The 19,864-nt window shown below is 38.4% G+C and overlaps 1 protein-coding gene and 2 long non-coding RNA genes across 26 annotated transcripts; all 3 read right to left on the bottom strand.

The window, feature by feature from the left end:
• Positions 1-556: 556 nt before the first annotated feature.
• LOC133724958 (uncharacterized) lies at positions 557-5,397 on the bottom strand. Of its 24 annotated transcripts, none has more exons than XR_009854162.1 (13): positions 5,148-5,397; positions 4,873-4,938; positions 4,645-4,763; positions 4,452-4,523; positions 3,719-3,819; positions 2,978-3,645; positions 2,742-2,820; positions 2,504-2,629; positions 2,291-2,414; positions 1,600-1,801; positions 1,348-1,428; positions 1,129-1,162; positions 557-788 (listed from the first exon to the last, which is right to left on the bottom strand). It is a non-coding gene; the product is annotated as an uncharacterized LOC133724958 (long non-coding RNA). The 24 variants fall into 24 exon arrangements; XR_009854158.1 differs by having other exon boundaries at positions 2,504-2,646; XR_009854160.1 differs by having other exon boundaries at positions 2,742-2,825.
• Positions 5,398-11,853: 6,456 nt separating this feature from the next.
• On the bottom strand, positions 11,854-12,239 carry LOC133724959 (uncharacterized). The gene is made up of 3 exons (XR_009854166.1): positions 12,206-12,239; positions 12,033-12,117; positions 11,854-11,908 (listed from the first exon to the last, which is right to left on the bottom strand). It is a non-coding gene; the product is annotated as an uncharacterized LOC133724959 (long non-coding RNA).
• LOC133728347 (putative disease resistance protein RGA3) lies at positions 12,238-16,104 on the bottom strand. Its single transcript, XM_062155767.1, has 5 exons — positions 16,053-16,104; positions 15,179-15,656; positions 12,674-15,005; positions 12,510-12,566; positions 12,238-12,311 (listed from the first exon to the last, which is right to left on the bottom strand). The coding sequence occupies exons 1-3, from the start codon at positions 16,102-16,104 to the stop codon at positions 12,716-12,718; spliced, it is 2,820 nt and encodes a 939-aa protein (XP_062011751.1). The 3' UTR covers positions 12,238-12,311; positions 12,510-12,566; positions 12,674-12,715.
• Positions 16,105-19,864: the final 3,760 nt, after the last annotated feature.

Below are 19,864 nucleotides of genomic sequence, written 5' to 3' on the forward strand. Positions count from 1 at the left end.
AAGAGAAATGTGACAAACAGAAAAGCAACAATGATTCATGTGGTGTTATTGTCTTTGCTGCATGTGGCCGACTGCTGATGCGCGCCAAGTCGCCTTCGGGGTTCCTACATGACTAGAAAGAAATTGAAGGGAATTTGTCGTGATTGAAGATATTTGCACACCAATAATTCTTCAAATCACAGATCAATGATTCACGTCTCTCTGTTCAGAGCCACTTGAGTAAAGAATATGCAATAGAGTAAAGCTTGACGAAGACCTAAGCGCATGATTAATACTGGAGATTCCATAGAGACAAAAAGCATGCAAGCCCACAATCAACTACAGAGACCAACGTCGTGTAGCAACTCTGTCTAATCCAAAGCCCGGCACTGGCCAACATTAGTTGCTTCTCTGTAGTTGATCAAGGTTGAACGCCATATTAGTTGGTTTATGCTAGGGTGAGATTGGCAATTGAGATGTAGCTTTGCTTTCCTTTTTAGTTTTTCTTCTACTCTTGTATTGCCCCAATTGATTTATACAAAGGATAGCAAAGATTTTTAAAAAGAAACTCAGCATCTTGAATAGCAAACATGATGGTCATTCAATGTTAAGTTCTAAACATATTCCCTTTCTGAAGTTTTTCGAGCAAACGAAAATTAAGGACAAATTGTTCAAAAAAGAAAACCAAAAATTGTTGTAGGTGCTGTGAAGACCATCGAAAGAACACTTTTCAAGTGTCCGTGAGGACCACTGCATTTGCACTCAATTGGTTCAACAGCAAGTGCTGGCACTGCAATTTTTCTGTCCATCTAAAACAACAGAAACATCAATGACACTGTATTAGTTGCAACCAAGAAGCTAGAAACACTTTATATATCAAGTAATTTTGACTGCCAATAGAAATGGAAGTAATGTTCTAGCTAGAATAAATAAGATAGCTCTAGCTAGATGGCAGTACCAATTTCATAACCAACTAATCACCTCAAGTGCATTGTAACATTCCTCTAAAAAAATAAAAAATAAAAAAAAGTAAAAATAAAATAAAACAGTGACATCTATATAAACAATGAAGACAGAAGTTGAACCAACAAAAGCACAACCTAGCTAGGTAAAAAAAAAAAAAAAAAATCTGGTGTCAAACTTGCTCACATGATAGCTCATGGTCACAACCTTCCATAGCTTCCTGAAATAAATTTAAGTGCAGACAATTAAAGAGATGCCACGGCTGCTTCACCTTAATTAAAGAGACAATTAAAGAGATGCCACAACCTTCCATAGATTCAACAAATGAAGAAAGTTAAAAGCAATATATTATGGTGCATTCCACTAACTGCTAATCTACATTGTTTTCGTTATGTCCAAAGTTACCTGTTCAATGTTGCCATTTAGAATCATCCCCAGAGTGTTTCCATGGAATGGAATTCAGGGTCACACCCACTCTTAAATTCTCTGCGATACCTCGAAAAGATTAAGCAATTAAAATTAGAGTAGTTTATGCCAGCAGGGATCATATATCTGTCTAGTAAAATTATATTTGGCTAAACTAGAAGTGAATAAACACGTCCATCTAAATTACAAAGAACCACTGATGAGAAACTACATGAGATAGGTGAAGAGTACCTAGTTTTGGTAAGAGGGTGCATTATCATTGCTCGATAATCCTCTGACATAGAGTGCTGTTTTGCAGATGTTCAATGTCTGCTAGAGTTTTCTTGATGGTGCATTATCATTTCTCGATAATCCTCTGACATAGAGTGCTGTTTTGCAGAAGGTTCAATTTCTCTTCATGGACTTTTCATGACAGAACCTGAAATTGATTGGACTGCGACAGCAAGATGCAATGACTTAAAACACTTTTGACAAGGATAGGCATATACAGATGAAGACACAGAATGGTAGAACACAATTTAAACTACCAACATTTGCAACTGCAAGATCTGAAATGTGTATCTCAGTATGTGTGTGTCTAACTACGCATAGAGTAACTTTTTTTTTTTTTTTTTAAAGAATAAGAGATTAGGCGATATTAGCTCCTTGGAGGTAGACAATGTCTAATTTACCCATAAACTATGCATAGAGTACTTGAAACTTGAAAGTTAACATAAACCGGCTGTCTAATACCATTGAACACTCACTCAATTGGTAAGTGCTGACATGGCAAATTTACTGTCCATGTAAAACAACGAAAATATCAGCGACACTGCTAACACAGCAATAGGTTCAACCAATAAACTATGCAACAGACTCTTCATGTTAACTATTAACTCTGACAGATTTAACATTAATACAAAAATGAGCCATTAGTTCTTACTTTCTAGATGGCATAACAGAACAGTCTTCGATGCAAGCCACAAGAATTATCACAATCCACATGATGAATGATGTTAGTATCAATTCCACCACCAATTAATCACCTGAAATACACCACAACCATCCTACAAAAGGAGGAAAAACAAAGAGAGTGATATAGCTGTATATCCGATGAAGACATAAGTTGAATCAGTTTAACCGACAAAAGCACAACCTAGGTACAACCAAAGAGACAATTTGGTGTGGAACTTCCTCACGTTACAGCTCATGGTCACAACCTCCCATAGCTACCTAAAATACATTTGATCAAGTCCAACCACTCGAAGAGATGACTCAACTGCTTTACTAGGCAACGACCTTAGTATATTAGACAAACCAAGAAAGTTAAAAGCAATATATTATGAAGCTTTCAACTAACTGTTAATCGAAGTTTTACACAAGTCAAAATTTACCAGTTCGATGTTTACAAGCCACTTAGAGTCATTTCCAATGTTTCCATGGAATGGAACTCGGGGTCACGTCCACTCTTAACTTCTCTTTCATACCCCAAAAAGATTAAGTCATTAAGATAATAGTCTCCCATGCCAAAGAATAATGTGGCCAAACTAGCAAGTGAATAATCAAGCCCCTCAAAGATTACAAAGGTCAACTGATGAGAATCTACTTGAGATAAGTGAAAAGAAAGTACCCAGCTTTGGTAAAACATCATCAATCCGACAATGGGTGCAGAGTTTTCTTGACGATGCATTCTCATTGTTAGATAATCCTCTGACATAAAATGTTGTTCTGCAAATGGTTCGATTTCTCTAGCTGGACTATGGTTGAATGATCTTATGATGACATCATCTGAAATTAATTGGATTGCGATAGAAAACTGCAAATGACTTCAGTTTGACATGGATATATGCAATATCAAGACACAGATTGATCGAACATGTACAGTTAAACCTACCAATATTTGCAATTGCAAAATCTTAAATGTGTAACTCTAAATATCTTTTTTTTTTCCTCACTGTCTAACTATGCATAGAGTACTTGAATGTTAAGAATCTAAATATAATATAATAAGGGCTGTTTATGTAGAGGAATATATATATGAAGAAATAGACTAGAATACATCTTCTGAAAATAAGTCGCTTGCAATTTCAAATTTAACTTGCAAAATGTACTTCCACTCCAGTTCATGCCACAATTACAAACCAAGAAACTTCAAGTTATGATAAGATCTTTGCAGCTTACCAAAGCACATATCCCACCCGTCAACTTGAAAATCCCAATGCCATTGTAAATGCTTTTAGATTAAATGTGAGCGGTACAGCAGGAGGTACTGTGAAGAATTATAGTCTATAAGAGGTACTAAATGAAGACAATCAGTTCCAAACTACCCAAGGGGTACTGGAAATTTTATATAGTATAAAACAAACAGTACCTGAGGGTCGGGGATCATCTTGTCTGTGGACTTGAATTATCAGAACTTAAAAGACCTCACCTCCCTAGTCCCTCCACATAGGAGTTTGCTTGCAATCCTTTCTGCATTTCCATAACCAAATATTATCATTTATTGCATTTAATTATCAATCTCATCTCATGCAAGCAACTTAATTTTGTTAATAGCTTTAAACAATAGAGACACTAAACCCACTACAGACTTGCATAATTTTACTATTCACACAACCTCCTTTTTGAACTTCAAGTATTTCAAGTGAATGGTTGAATGAATTAGATGTTGGTAAAGGTACTATAGTTATCATTGAATTTCCTAGTTCTTATTATTACACTGCTTTGTACTTACCCAAATTTTGAATGAATTAGATGTTGGTAAAGGTACTATGTTTATGATAGAAGCTATGCATTCCTATTCCCTAGGCTATATAACCTGAAAGTATCTAATTAGGTAGACAAACAAAGTTCCATAATTTTAATTTGCAAAGTACTTAAGAAGCTCTTATACATTAGGTTCATCATTTTACAAAATGAGTTGTATTACCATAAGCTGTCCACTAGGCCCATCCTCTTGGCATATTTATGCTTATTCCAAGATAACTGAAAAAAGGAGCCCAGAATGATTGAAATAATTAAAAATGAAATATTACACATCCAGATGAAGCAAAAATTGAAAGCATATGCCCCTTAATGTCATAGAAGGTGAATGAATAATATACCAGTTACAAGAGAGTATATAGCTGTCTTAGGGAGTCGGTCATTAAAACTTTGAGGGTTGACCTCTCCAATCCCTGCAAGAGGTGTGCTTTCAATCTCATTGCGAAATTCTAAAATAAATTCATAATAGCAAGTTAAACTGGAAAATATGATCACAGAACTGCAGATGACCACTAATGCAGTGAAAGCAAATACCCGTTAATATCCATAGAAGATTTCGAAGGGGATAAATAATACAGAAAGCAAGTACGCTGCCTGCCTTGCAACTTTGCAGGTCACCACTTGGATTACTTCCTTGGTAACATCACGCCCAGCTACTAGTGACAGTAAAATTAGAAGATATGAGTAAGGGATAAACAGATCAATCAACATACTACATAATAAAAATAAGACGTTCAGTTATTACAGATATATGTAGCTTACCAGAGTGAATCACATCAGCTTCCATTTGAAATGCTTTAAGCTTCAGTATTTGAGCTGTACATGTAGCTGTTTGATTAAAAAAATAAATAAAGAAATAAATAAAATAAAAATAAAGTGTTGACGGTGGCATTCTAATTCAATCATAAAAGTTTGATCTTTGACAATCAAGTGTGCAATGGCACACCTTTGTTGAAGCACAGTATTATCAAAGCATATATTGGAACCAAAATTGTCCAGGTGCTAAAGTTTAATTAAGCCTTGTTCTCTTCCCTCACCTTGATCATTTGGTGGTGGCTCTATATTAAACAAATGAGATTAAGCCAAACCCAGAAACTGACAAAAGCAAAATGCTTTCGTAGTGGGCTTGTGAACACAGAGGAAGAACATCAAGACAATCAATTCAGAGTGCAGCACACAAAGCTTGATTGAAGTAAATTTGGGCTCACCCACAGATTAAAGGAGTTTCCGAATGAGGTAAGCAAGAGCTAAGTGAAGAAGGGTCTTACAGAAAATTTTTCTGTAATTCGAGCTCGTGTTCTACCTGGTTTGGGATAAAACGAAGCACAACAGCTGGGAGACAAAAGGGAATAAGAAACAAAGGAAAAGTGAAAGTGAAAAAAAATTAAAATAACAAATTACATTTAAGTTATTGACAAAATATGACTTTACAAATAAATCATCTAAAGATTGAATTAAACATATAAGGACTAAATCTTACAAATAAGGACAATGTGCTCTCCACTTGCCACATGTCATGAGTTAATTTACTTTTTTATCCTTAACTACTTCTTTTAACTTCTAATCATTTTATAAAGATCAAATCTTACAAATAAGGACAATCTGCTCTCCACTTGCCACATGCCATGAGTTAATTTACTTTTTTACCCTTAACTACTTCTTTTGACTTCTAATTCCCTTATGTTACTTTTTTTTTTTTTTTTTCTGAGAATAATTTTTTATGTTACTTTTTTTTTCCTTGAGAATAATCCATTTATGTTACTTCACAAAATCTCACTCTCCTACTACTCTCATCTCATCATCTAATCCTGCTACTGTACTCGTCCAATCCTGCTACTGCACTCATACTCGTCCAGTTCTGCTACTTGTTTTCTGCTACTGCACTCGTCATCGCCCAATCCTGCTACTGTACTTGTCCAATCCTGCTACTGCACTCATACTCGTCCAGTTCTGCTACTGCACTCGTCATTGCCCAATCCTGCTACTGCACTCGTACTCGTCCAGTTTTGCTACTGCCCTCGCTGCACTCATACTCGTTCAGTTCTGCTACTACACTTGTACTCGTGTTCTGCTACTGCACTCGTCATCACCTAATCCTGCTACTGCACTCGTCATCGCCCAATCCTGCTACTGCACTCATACTCGTCCAGTTCTGCTACTGCACTTGTCCAATCCTGCTACTGCCCTCGCTGCACTCATACTCGTTCAGTTCTGCTACTACACAGTAGCACATAACAACAATAAACTGCAGAAAGAAACTTCAATTAAACACAGTAGCACATAACAACAATAAACTGCAGAAAGAAACTTCAATTAAACACAGTAGCACATAACAATAATAAACTGCATAAAGAAACTTCAAATAAACTGCACACAAATAAACATCAAATAAACTGCACACAGTAGCACATAATAAACTGCACACAGTAGCACATAACAACAATAAACTGCAGAAAGAAACTTCAATTAAACATAGTAGCACATAACAATAATAAACTACACAAATAAACTTCAAATAAACTGCACACAAATAAACATCAAATAAACTGCACACAGTAGCACATAACAATAATAAACTGCAGAACGAAACTTCAAATAAATTGCACACAGTAGCACATAACAATAATAAACTGCACACAGTAGCACATAACAACAATAAACTTAACACAGTAGCACATAACAACAATAAACTGCATAAAGAAACTTCAATTGAACACAGTAGCACATAACAACAATAACATAGTAGCACATAACAAATACAACAATAACACAGTAGCACAAATACAAGAATAACACAGTAGCACATAACAACAATAAACTGCAGAAAGAAACTTCAATTGAACACAGTAGCACATAACAACAATAACACAATAGCACAGTAGCACATAACAAATACAACAATAACACAGTAGCACAGTAGCACAAATACAAGAATAACACAGTAGCACAGTAGCACAAATACAAGAATAACACAGTAGCACATAACAATAGTATGGAAGTTGAACAGTAGCACATAACAATAGTATGTAAGTTGAAAACTGCACACATAGTACTGCTACTGCTACCACCAGTACCCTAGTTCTGTAAAAGAAGTCTATAATGTGCATAGAGCATAAGAGTTATCACTCGTACAATTTGGCGAAATTATATGTAGCATCCTACCAAACCTCCACATTAAGCATGCTACTGCTACCACCATAAATTCAGTGCCTAATCCAAGATAGCATTATCAATACCTTTCTTTCTTTGCTTTTTGACTTCATCTCATTCTGAAAAGCATTCTATACAAAAGAAATGCCAGTTCAGGTACGATTATCATGGCTTCAACTTTTTTTGACCTAGCACATTACGCATGGTTGCATGCTACTTCTACGACCAGTACCCTAGTTCTGTAAAAGAAGTCTGTAATGCAGAACCCATATCATAGCCTTTGATAACCATAACAACATCCACAACATTTCATAAGCATGCTACTGCTACCAGTACTTAAACCAACTTAATAACATCCAAATTATCTAAACTACTCTTCCAAAAAAAAAAAAAAATTATCCAAACCAAAATATATTTAATGAAAATTTTAGTTTATCAAGAGATTGAAAAGAAGTGCCTCATTGAACCTCCACATTAAGCATGCTACTGCTACCACAAGTACCCTAGTTTCGTGATCAATTTCATTGGTACTAATCAAATGAGGAAATAACAGCTAATCAAACACTCGATTCCCAATTAGATCCAACACAAAATGCAACACAAAATTGAAAAAACAGTCGACGCAAGTGAGAAGCAGCAATCCAACAGTATCAGAAGTCAAAATCTTCCTCATTCCAGCATTTGATTTTTCCGACAAAATGTGAGAAAGCTATAGCAGAGACTATGGAATTAGAAGTGGATGCGAAGCTGAGAGCAAAGACAAACCTCCGAATAAGAAGAAGGATTGAAGGATCGAAGGAGATTGGGGCCTCGGGATCGGCGGAGTTAAGAGGAGGAGGAGGAGGAGTAGCTGGAGGTGGAGAGAACGTGAGATCGACCACCGGCATCGGAGCTGCGGGTTGGACTCGCCGACATCTGACTTGAGATCGACGATTGGCACCGGAGCTGCGGCAGTGTCCTGAGTCGGACGAGGCGACGTTGACGAGTCGAGGTCTTGAGTCGCTAGAGGGAGCTGATGAGAGAAGAGAAAAGTTTGGGTCTGAACGGAGGGAGTTGAGAGAAAAAAATCATAATCTTTTGATAATGGCATTGCAGTAATTTTAATGAAAAATTGTATTGATTCGTAATTACGCATGAAATCTCAGAGATTAGGTCTACTCCATTCTCTTTGGGCTTGGGCTTTGTGTCCTTATTTGTATAAATCTTATACAAGATGGGTTTTCTGTTTTTGTAAATTTGGTCAGTTACTTATATGTAATTTTCTAAAATTAAAATTGCAGCCGGGTGTCCTTATCAGTTCTGGGCCTCCAAGAAAGCTCCTTATGGTTGCCCATAACAAATCTGGGTGTCCAAAGAGAAAAAAGAAGAGAAAATAGCTAAATACTGTTTACTATCTTTGTGGTTTGGATCCAAAATCAATTTAGTCTCTGTATTTTTAATTTTATCAAAAATACTCTCACACTATCATTTTTCATCCAATAGTTCACTCCATCATAATTCCGTTAAATTGAGCGGTTAAGCAGCTGATTTGTCATACCAACTCAATACAGGTGGGGTCTACATGGAAAGTAAAATTTCAAAATAAAATTTGATTCTCTCCCCCTCTCCGGCCTCGGTTTCTCTCTCATCTTCATTTTCAATATATTCTCACTTCTCTATCTTCTAGAGTGCGTTTGAATGAGAAAATTATGAAATCCGTAGAAATTTATAAATAATGAAATCTTTAACTCCATCAAACCAAAATTCCATTAATTGCAATTTCTATTGTTTACTTGTATTTATTTAGGATTTGAAATGTGTAATAAATTAAGAAAGTTTAAAACAAATAAAAAAATAAAATAGAAAAAAACCTTGTTTTGGAAATGAAAATTGAATACTGCAAAGAAATTCGTAAAAGACACCTACTTTGGTGAAAATTGAAGTGGGGAATTTAAATAATGAATTCCTTCGTTTTCTTCTGCAGAGAAATTTAAAATTTTCTATCTAATAATGCTAAACGAGGGAAGCAACTTTTTGGAATTATGAAATCCACACTTTCAATTAAATTCCATCATTTTTTCCCTCATCCAAACACACTCTAGTATGTCTCCTTCATAGTAGATCAGGTTAAATCTTTGTTGAACAATCTTAAAAGGAACACACTAGTCTGAATCCCAAAAGTGTGTTAGCTTCACTCGCATAACCTCAATCATGTCCATCCTAAGAAACAAGAGTCTCAACAATCTTACGAGATGCCAACTTTGCACTACCAGGAGATCCTCAAATAAATGAGAACAATTTGTTTACGTAGATCCAATCCCCAATCCAGCACCAAAGGCTACAGAAGCCCAGGGAGTAACAAGACTCCTGAACAAAAGAAGACCGTCGACGGCTTCGCGAAGGATAGAGTAGACGAAGCGGTGGACGATGAGATCTAATCACACAGCCATGGAAGCAACTAAGGCGCGCTTGATTTTGGAAAAGGATCATGATTTAGGTCTTCACCTCATGCCGCCATGTGGATTAGTCAGCTACTTAAATTAGAAAGATCTCGTCTTTTTCTCCAAAAATCATCAAATCAAAATTAAACTACTTTGCTTTAAAGGTTTCGTCTATTGGTCCTAGTTCCTTTTTTAGCAAACTACCACTAATTACAAAACCAACACACTTTTTACCACGCGTAGTCCCTTGCTGTATATATATATATTTTTAATAAAGGGCTGGTGCGGCTGCCCTCAAGCCTTGATTAATGAAACTGTCGAATACAAGGGGGGGGACATTGAGCCTAAACCCCGTATTACAATAATAAGCATCTAGAGAACATCCTGAAATACTATCATGAGTCTCTACCAAATAACTGTATTCAACTAGGCACCAACTAGCAAAGAGCGCTCTACTGGCGACTCTATTTGCTTTGAAATAGCGGTGACATAACGGAAAGATAACTCGATATGTAACTCGATTACAACGTAGCATAATTACCATACGCACAGCTTTCCCACTATGATGCCGCCGGAGGATAAATCCGACTACACTTAGTCTCACCCTGCCACTAGGAGGTAGCGACCATTTGACGAAGCAAGGAACTCGGCGCCTACCTAGAGCAGACAAGGCACTTTGAGTGCACACATAGGCAAAAGGCCTGACTAGCCCTACACAACATATGCAGGCACTTATTACTCGCAAAACGCGCAATAAAACTAAACAACATAAAATAATAAGAACTATAAAGAAAATAGTAGCCTGGTTTGAGCCCAAGTAGTGAGCCCAAGCCCAAGCCCTAGCAGCAAGGAGAGTCAGCCAACATGCCAGGCCCAACCCAGCTCTGGTACGTACATCCCCGCCGACAAGCCACAGAACCTGTCGCACCACCACCTGCCGCCGTCTGTTAACCCGGTCACCACCAGCCCAGATATCCTCCATCTCTAGATTGGATCTGTAAAAAACGATAATGCCAACCCAGATCCGCCAAGCACCCTAAGACACCGCCCTCGCAACAACCCAAAACCCGACCCAACCGGTGACAAAACCCAGCGACGGCGTCCTCAGCAACCAACCACTCCGACCAGAACTAAATCTCTGCCCAACAATGACCACGATCTCCTCCTCCACCTTCCTCAATTCGCGGCGGCCCAGGTCGAACCCCCTGCAATTGAGGACACCACTACCTCCACCGACGAAGGCGGAAACAACACAGCCTAAACCCCGTATTACAATAATAAGCATCTAGAGAACATCCTGAAATACTATCATGAGTCTCTACCAAATAACTGTATTCAACTAGGCACCATCTAGAGAACATCCTGAAATACTCCACAGAAGAATGCTTGCAATCGATCCTTTCTGCTATTTCCATAACCAATATTATCATCTCCATCGCTACTTCATTCAAGAACTTAATTTTGTTTATAGCTCCAGAGAGTTGAAAGAAACATTAGACCACTGCAGACTTACTTCTCTTTACTAATCATATAAGTTCCTTTCTGAGCTTCAAGTATTTCAAGTTTGAAACTTTGAACGCATAAATGCTTTAGATTTTGGAAGAGGTACTATAGTTGTCAATTCAATTCTGTGTTCTTATCATCACACTGCTCTATACTTACCTGCATTTGAAGAAGTCAAGCCAACTGATTAAAGACACCCGCACTTGAAAGGAAGTTGGGTTTCAGCATCAGAGGATATCTCTAACCCTGCAGTAACCGCATGGATTATTCTGTCAATTCTGTGAAAACAGGACTCAGTCTGAAGCCATGAAAGAAATCACTTCTTTATGAATTATGAGCATATATGCATCCCTAGAATTTAGTCACTAATTAGGCACTAATTAGCTACACAAATAAAGTTCCATATCTTGTAATTTGAAAAGTACATCAGACGCTCCTCTGCATTAAGCTCATCATGTTACAATAAGAGTTGTACAACAATAAGCTGTCCACTAGGGCTAATCTCTGCTTGTTCCAAGAGATTTGCAAAAAGAGGCCCAACAGATTGACATATATAATTGTACATGAAAAATTACACATCCAGATGAAGCGATAATTGAAAGCAAATACCTTTAAATCTTCATATAAGATTTCAAAGGGGATAAATAATACAGAAGTTGTAGGTCGCTTGCCTTGCAACTTGCAGGTCACCACTTGGATTGCTTCTTTGGTAACATCACCCCTAGCTAGTAGTGACAATAATAAAATCAGTTTCCCCTTACATAGAAGATATGAATAAGAGATAACCAGATCAATCAACAGACTACATGATAAACAAGAGCTCAATTATTATAGATGTATGTAGCTTACCAGAGTGAATCTCGTCAGCTTCAAAAATTTCAATTCCATTTGAAATGCTTTAAGCTGTACATGTAGCATGTTGTGATTTTGCATCCTGAAGTAAAAGAAGATAATCAATTCCACACTACCGAAGATTTATTGGGAATATTGTATCAGAAAATTCTGCCTACATTTAGGAGTACCTGAGGTGGAAACATTCAGTCTTGGGGAGTCCAGGTGGAAACATTCAGTCTTGGGGAGTCCAGCTATTACAACTTTGAGACTTGAGTCACTTGACCTTCCCAATCCCTGCAAAGAGGTTTGCTTTCAATGTCAACGCAAAATTTTATAATAAAAACATAAAAGCAAGTTAAAATGAAAAAAAAAAAATCACAGCATTGGAGATGACCATCAGTGCTAGTTAATGTATGAGTAATAAAGTAACATGCTGAGAGATGCACATTATAGATCTATTTTCATCCCTATAGCTTATAGCTCTGCACTGACCTGCATTTTGATGTGCTGAATGTAGACGGCTAGCTGTCAGGGGGTTGAGTTCAATGCCTGAGGATACATGATATCAAGTACCAATCAGAAAAGTCATGGCTCATGCAAACTTTGAAACATTTGTATGTGAATATGGTACATATTTGGGATATCAGAAATCTTACTAGAAGAGAAGAGAAGTGGCTGAAATCGGCAGAGCTTTGTCATCAGATGTCACCAAACTTCATGTCAATCTTACAACGTTGGATGTGTGGGGAGTGAGAAATCTTGGCCCACTCCTCACTTGTTTTGGGCGTCAGAAATGGAGAATGCTCGACGGTCACACTCTGTAGTGGTGTCTTGTGCAGGAAGTCGGGCAGCGTACCAAGTTTCGAGCACCGATAAAAACGTAAGCGAGACAGCGAGGGCATTATGGTAATATTATTCTGAAAATACCCTCCCACTCCTTCCCACTGTTCCCACCTGGGCATTTCAGCGAACTCGAGGTTTTTCAATTTTGGGAATAAAGTGAGAAAAGACGAGGAGGAGGAGTCAAGTCCCAAAAACTCGACTCCCACCTTTTTCACTTTGCCCATCCCCCCAACTGCAAATGATTCAAGTGACGGCAATCTCCCAAATGGACCCGAAGGCAGCTCACAATTACGGAAGTACTGAAGCTCAAGCCTTGTCAACTTATGTAAAGACAAGATCCAATTGGGACACAAACAACTGAAACAAGTAGCCAGACCGCTGATGATGTTCAATGATTCCAAATCTCCATGTGGTTGCAATGCATTTAGTATTTCTCTATCATTTTGTCCCGTCCCTTTTCTCTCTGGCACATGCCATCCATCGAAACATGCGAAATCTAGTTTCAGATGATGAAGGAGATGTTTCTCACTCAAACATGCCTTTACACCCTCACTTGCATCTTCCACAGACTCCAAGTGTGCAATGGAAAGACTCCCTTCAAGTTGGTTCAAGTTTTTCAAATCTTGCAACTTCAACGTCCCTTCTTTGTCGACACCTTTATAACCATTTAGATGAAATACATCTAGCTTTTGCAGACCGGTTAAACTCCGTATCCCTTTTGATTTGACACGAGGGGAACCCTCGACATAAAGATGCTTTAACTTAGTTAGCTTTCTCATTGCCTCTTCATCAGGAAATTTGACAAGTTCACAGCACTTGACAAGTCGCAAGGTTTGCAGATTGTATAAATCACATAAACTGTCAGGCAATTCCTTCAATTCACGGTTATGAGACAAATCCAGATATCTCAAATGTATCAATCCACCAATCTCCTTTGGAACTTCTAGAATCGAGTTTTTACTCAGATTCAAAGTTCTAAGGCTTTTTGATTGAGAAATTAATTCATTGGCGTAGCTAGTAAGTTCTGATTCAAAAGTTGTGAGAGTGCGTAAACTCTTACAGTTGAGAAAAGAAACAGGAAATGGACCCTTGGGTGCAAACATTAAAGACAAATGACGGACCTCATCACCCGGTAACTCCATTCTCTCATTAGCACCCTTAACCACCATACTAAAACATTCATCCTTGGTCAAATATTGCAAAAAATCATGCACAATGTCATGCATTTTACAACTTCTAATATTCCCCTCTAGATCTTCCTCAATATCTTTAAAGAAAGACTGCATTACTAAATTCTCAAAACACCATTGACCAACTATTTTCTTTTCTTGGTTTCCTCCTTTCACTTCAAGATAATCTTGTGACATCCACAGCTCAATCAACTCATCTTTCACAATCCTATAATCTTTAGGAAATGTAGCACAATACAAAAGACAACGTTTGGACAGTGGTTTCAAATCATAGTAACTTAGTAACAACGGTTGGAAAACTTGCTGCTCAAACTCCTGTAATTCCCATATTTTACTATTCAAAACATCTACCCATTGCTGCACTGTTTTCTTACACCGCATTAGACTACCCGAAGTCCTAGCAGCAAGAGGCAAACCTTTGCACTTTTTCACGATTTCATTACCAATGTCTTCAAACTTTTTAGACTCCTTTCTTCCACCATCAAAAAATGCAATGTGATAGAACAATGACCGACAATTTTCTTCACCCAACTCCTTCAAATGGATTGTGCGGTCACTAGTTGCTCCCAGTGTACTAGCAACTTGCGCTATTCGTGTTGTAACCAAAATTCTACTCCCTGAGCCACCACACTGTAATGTTGTCAAGAAGGGCTCCCACTTTCTATGGTTTGAGTCCCAAACATCATCTAGGACAAGAAGGAACTTCTTGCCCTCAATGGAGTTAGATATATGTTGAAGATAAGTTTCTAACTCATTTGACTTTGGGTCTTTTCCTTTAAGACCCTCAAGGATGGCTTTGGCAACTGTGATTTGTACAAAGGGGTCTGAGACACAAACCCATATTCTTGTATGAAAACAATCCTTTACTTTTTCATCATTATAGGCTAGTTGGGCAAGAGTTGTTTTGCCTATCCCCCCATACCTACAACAGATATGGCAAGATGCAATTTTCTTTCTTCACTATTCTCACTCACTAACTGGCTTACTAGTTTATTCCTTTCGTAGTCTCTACCAAATGTCCCAGTTTTATCGACAATTGAGAAACTTTTCAATCGTTCAGGTTGCTCAAATTCTGTTGTACTTTGCAAAAACTTATAAAATTTTCGCTGTTTATGAATCAAAGCTAACTTCTTATTCAACACCTTTATCTTCACAGCAATGTCACGACGAGAAATTATCTGAGTGACTTGGCCAGTACAAAAACATCGGAAGTGAATAGAGAAACATACCTTCTTCTTAGGTACAACAACAGCATTTTCACCTTGTTTCTCGATTTGTTGTTTGAGGATTTCAGTGCTCCACTCGTCCACCACATCGTCTATCTCGCACGACACTTCTTTCAGATTGTTGAGCCAGCGTCTCACGCTGTCCTCCTTCACTTGCCTCCTCTCTGCATCCGCGAGCACAGCTAGAATAGCTTCGAGGTTGAGGGTAAGGTTTCGTACTTCTTTTTCGACATTCACAACAAGTCTCACATTTTGTTCCACCTGTTGGAAGATGATGGAACCCAACTGGTCGACAAGGAAGAATACAAGTGAAAGGTAACCTCTGTGGGTCCAACGACACGAGGCAACCTCTGGACGAGGTGAGACTGAGAAGCTGGAAACTGAAAGACAAGAACACCCACCTCCTTCACAATTTAAGAAGAAACTCAACTGTGAAGCCTCTTCTTTGTTGCTTTGATTTTTGAATATTGATATGCTTGTCAATTTTGTGAGCTTCCACCCTTGATTTTACTGCAAATTGGATTTTGTGTGGAGATTGATGTGTGTGGGGGGAGAGTGGAATCAACATAGGAAGTCTCATGGGGATAATTGAAATTCTGATGGTCTGTTCCTCCTCTGAATCTTGCAGGTCTAGTTGTTGATGCCTCGAAGTAATTACATCGACATTGGGTGATTGACAGCTTCGTATTCGTTATCCACCCGGTTAGTAACTCAGTTCAGTCAAATTGAATTTCTGTTTTGCTATTTAGTGTTTCCAGATTTCAGGTTTTAATTACTTTGTTTTGCTGGGTTTTCTACTGTGTGGAGTTTGAGATTGAATGTGGCCATTTGCATTGTTGATTCAAGTATTTTCTCTCACATGCTTATTGAATGTGGGCATTTGATAAAACATTAAATTGTGTGAGAGGACCTCTGTCCTTTTTGGTCCAAGTATCACATGTGCTGTTACTATATATGCTGGATTTCGCAGTTTTAAGTCATCATTCACAGAACAGGGTGATCAAAAGTACTGGGTCATTCTGGGTTTGGCAAGTGAATTCTGATGCATGATTGTAATTAGTGGTGAATTTTGGTTTTCACTCGGCTTATGGTTATGTTGTTTTTGTTTGAGTTAACATGGTGCTACTCTTCTCTTCAATATGTTATTGATTGGCATTTCCTAATGCTGTTGCCATTTCAGAAAACAAGAGATTTTGGAACTAGTTTCACTTATGAAGATAGTGTTCTAGATAATGCTTCCGAAAAAGACATGGTAGGAATTTATAGTATTCTGCTCTAGTTATAATGACGCTGTTTCGTAAGAATTCGTTTTAAAAATTATTTAATAATGGCGTTTTTTTTCCTAGGCCATTTTAGTAGTTAACTCTTTTTCTCTTTTGCTAGCCTTTTAAGCCCTTTGATCAAAAATTATGAAATTAGGAATTAAGGCCATTGGAGCCTTTTTAGTACAAAAATAAAATTAAAATAAAAAGAACAACCCATTAACAATTGAAGGACCCTAAAAGCAAAAATATTAACTCCTGGTAGTGATGAACTGATGATCCTGAGAACTGATGAACCCATCATTATAGTGTTTCCTTGATTTTCAAATGCTGCCCTACGAGAAAGTGTAGCATGTCAAAATCCATTCAAAATAGAAACCAAGGAAATTTTAAAAGGAGGTTATATCATGTTAACAGACCTGGAGGAGGTTATTCATTATTATATCATTCACACTACTACCCTCTAGTATTCGGTTCGGGTTTCGGTGCGGTTTTTTTCGGGTTTCGGTTTCACGAGTCCACCCCTATTTGAAATAGCCGATTCTAATTGTGAGCCCCGGAAAAATTTATCGGTGAGATCATTCGGAATAAATTCTACGATCTCGGTAATTATTAAAGTCCTCGGGAATAACTATCAAAATTTTTTGCAGAGTGTAATCTTCAAAATTTGGACTTCATAATAAAGTACGTGACGCGACGAGTCTGTGGAAATTTTCGGGAAGTTTTTCGGACATCCGAATTTTTTATTATGAATTTCCGAAGTTTGGGAGTTATGGAAATTCATTTAAATAAAAAGAAATTGTCCTGATGCGATCAGAGCCGTTGAGTTAACCACCGCTTGATCTGCACCGTTGAAATCCATTATATAAAGGCTGAGATGGAGTCAACGCACCAGATTGATCCAGAAGGATCTCCTCTCTGAGCTCTCGACCCGTTTCTGCTCGACGACCCGAAGGCATGACCCGGACGGAACTCCTCCGTCCGGCCATATCTCGGGGACGGACCATCGGCGTTCGCTTCGTCTCCTTCGTGCAGACGTTATTCTGTCATCGGATTGTTCAATCGGAGACGGAATGCGACGGTACGACCCTCGAAAGCTCTAAAATTTTCCGGCGAGTTTCGGCAAATTCCGGCCACCGACTGGGGTGCATGTGGTATGGAAATCAATCCCTTCGTCATGACCTCCACGTTAGTCTAATTAGTTTTTCAACTCGCTCGATTTTCACTGTTTTTGGTTTTTGGGTGATTCGGCTCCGTCGCGGTTCCTCGACACCCACGACTTTTCCGGTATTGCTGGGTTTGTTTCTGGCTCGCCCGTGCTTGTAGACCAGAGATAGAGAAGCTCGTTGAGTTGTGGGCTTCGAATCACCAGTTCATCATCAGCCTAGTCTCGGCAAGGAATTCTGGGAAGCTGACTCAGTTGCAGTCGATTCACGAAGGTAGATTTCGACTCTTGAATCATGTTGTATTCTTATGGTGGTAATCGGAAGTTATGCTACTGAGTTTGGTTTGGTTGGCTGATATTGAACCTCTTTGGTTTCCGATTTTTGTCAAGATGTTGTGGTCACGGTGGTCTAAAGTTATACTCGAGGAAATTGGATCTGATAAATGAATCTGTTATTGATGTTCACTACAATTGGTTGCTTGAGTTTGTTTCAAGTTCTGCAAGTTGATGTTTTGGTTAAGCTATACTAAGACATTTTGTTATGTTAATGGTTGTGAAGGTTTGAAAAGGGTCGAGTTATGAGATTGGGTGCCCTTAGTATTTTGGGGACACCTCATTAGAGAATGGAATTATTGGGTTGCCTTGGTAAATTCCGACGCACCTAATATGTTTGAAATTAAGTTGATGTTTGACTTACTTCGACATGGTCGTAATTGGTGGATAAGTAACAAGTTCTGTAATTTGTCGTGATTTGGTTAAGTTTAGTCAAATTGGTCAAACTCTGGTCAATCCTCGTCAAATCAGGAAAAGTTGGTCGAACGATTTATTGATCGTCAAAACTTTATTATTTATTCAACGAGTTGTTAACGAGTATAATGTCGGACTTAAGACTCCAGTTACCTGAGGAACGAAAGGTTCAAGACTCTCGGAGTACGTGAGGAAAAACATCGGAATCTAGGTAGGGGATTCGGGACTCTCGTCAATGTGTGATTTTATTATGTTAAGTTGTTTTTTTTTTAAATGATGCATGTTAAGTTGAGTGGCTTGGTTAAGTTAAAATGCGAAGAATACTAACCGAACCGTGTGAGAAATGTTGATGGCTTGAGAGCGAAGGGTGGCACTGACTTCCTTCAGTTCGATCCCCAAAACCTCCCGGCTCCGGAGGGTTAGCTACACCGGTCGGACGGTGCGCGGTCGCAATGACGACCCGATTCCATGTGTGTAGCTAGATAGCGAATGCTCTTGCTACGCTTACCTGGTTTACAAACTAATTGAGGTAAGGTCGTGTAGTGGGTCGACGGGACCGACCATCGGGTAAGATTTAGCGTGCGTGGTTGTTCAAGTAACATGCATCGATTTTCAAGTCAGAAAGTATTTATTAAAGTTTGTCGTTCTTTGAAATATTTGGTTTAAGCATGTTTTCATACTGGCTAGCCAAAATGTTTATTTACTTGTCGGTTTTCAAATCTAGTCGGGGTAAAGTCTCAATGAGCAACGAGGACGAAAGCTCACCCATACAACAATGTGGATGCAGGTACTGTGCACTGGAGACAGGATAGTAGCAGACGGAGCTGGGTGTGCGGAAGCAAGTTCAATAAACTCTTTTTCATAACTCAGGTTTCGAGTTTTATCCCAAATTCTATTCCCTGAACTTTGTTTTATAGAACTTGTTAGATGCGACTCTTGTGTCGAACTTTGCTAAACCTTATTTTGTGAAGTTACTCACATCGAGTTCTGGACGAACAAACTGATTTAGAGATTTAAAAAATTTCACCTCAAAATTATTTTTAAGCTCCACTGTGCGTTTACAAAAAGATTTTTCAAACAAAATGTCTTGCGGTTCTCTAGAATATAGATCGATAATTCGGTTTATGTTTTAGAGATCGCGGCACTGTGACGTGCTCAAGCTGGAAAGGTGCGGTTTGGGGCATTACAGTGGTCCGGGGCTTGTTACTGCACGCATTCGTCTCACACTCTCACCCTCACGGTGGCCCTAGCTACCCACCTCCTCCTCAATTTCCATTCCAACCGAGTTACTCACCACCACCACCACCACCTTCCTAAACAATCATCAATGGGTATGTTTTCCCTCATCAATTTCCATCAACCCATACTTACCATTCACCTGATTCTAACTGAAATCCCTGGATCTATCCATCGA

This window comes from Rosa rugosa, chromosome 1 (genome assembly GCF_958449725.1).
Source record: "Rosa rugosa chromosome 1, drRosRugo1.1, whole genome shotgun sequence".
Taxonomy (NCBI): Eukaryota; Viridiplantae; Streptophyta; class Magnoliopsida; order Rosales; family Rosaceae; genus Rosa; species Rosa rugosa.

Excerpts from the sequence above, each read along its gene's own strand:
- LOC133728347 (XM_062155767.1), bottom strand. The coding sequence starts at position 16,104 with ATGGCCACATTCAATCTCAAACTCCACACAGTAGAAAACCCAGCAAAA. Across the intron at positions 15,657-16,052 it reads AGAAAACCCAGCAAAACAAA|TTTCCAGCTTCTCAGTCTCA; the intron begins GTAATTAAAACC and ends CTTGTCTTTCAG. Across the intron at positions 15,006-15,178 it reads ATAAAGGTGTTGAATAAGAA|AAAGAAAATTGCATCTTGCC; the intron begins GTTAGCTTTGAT and ends AGAATAGTGAAG.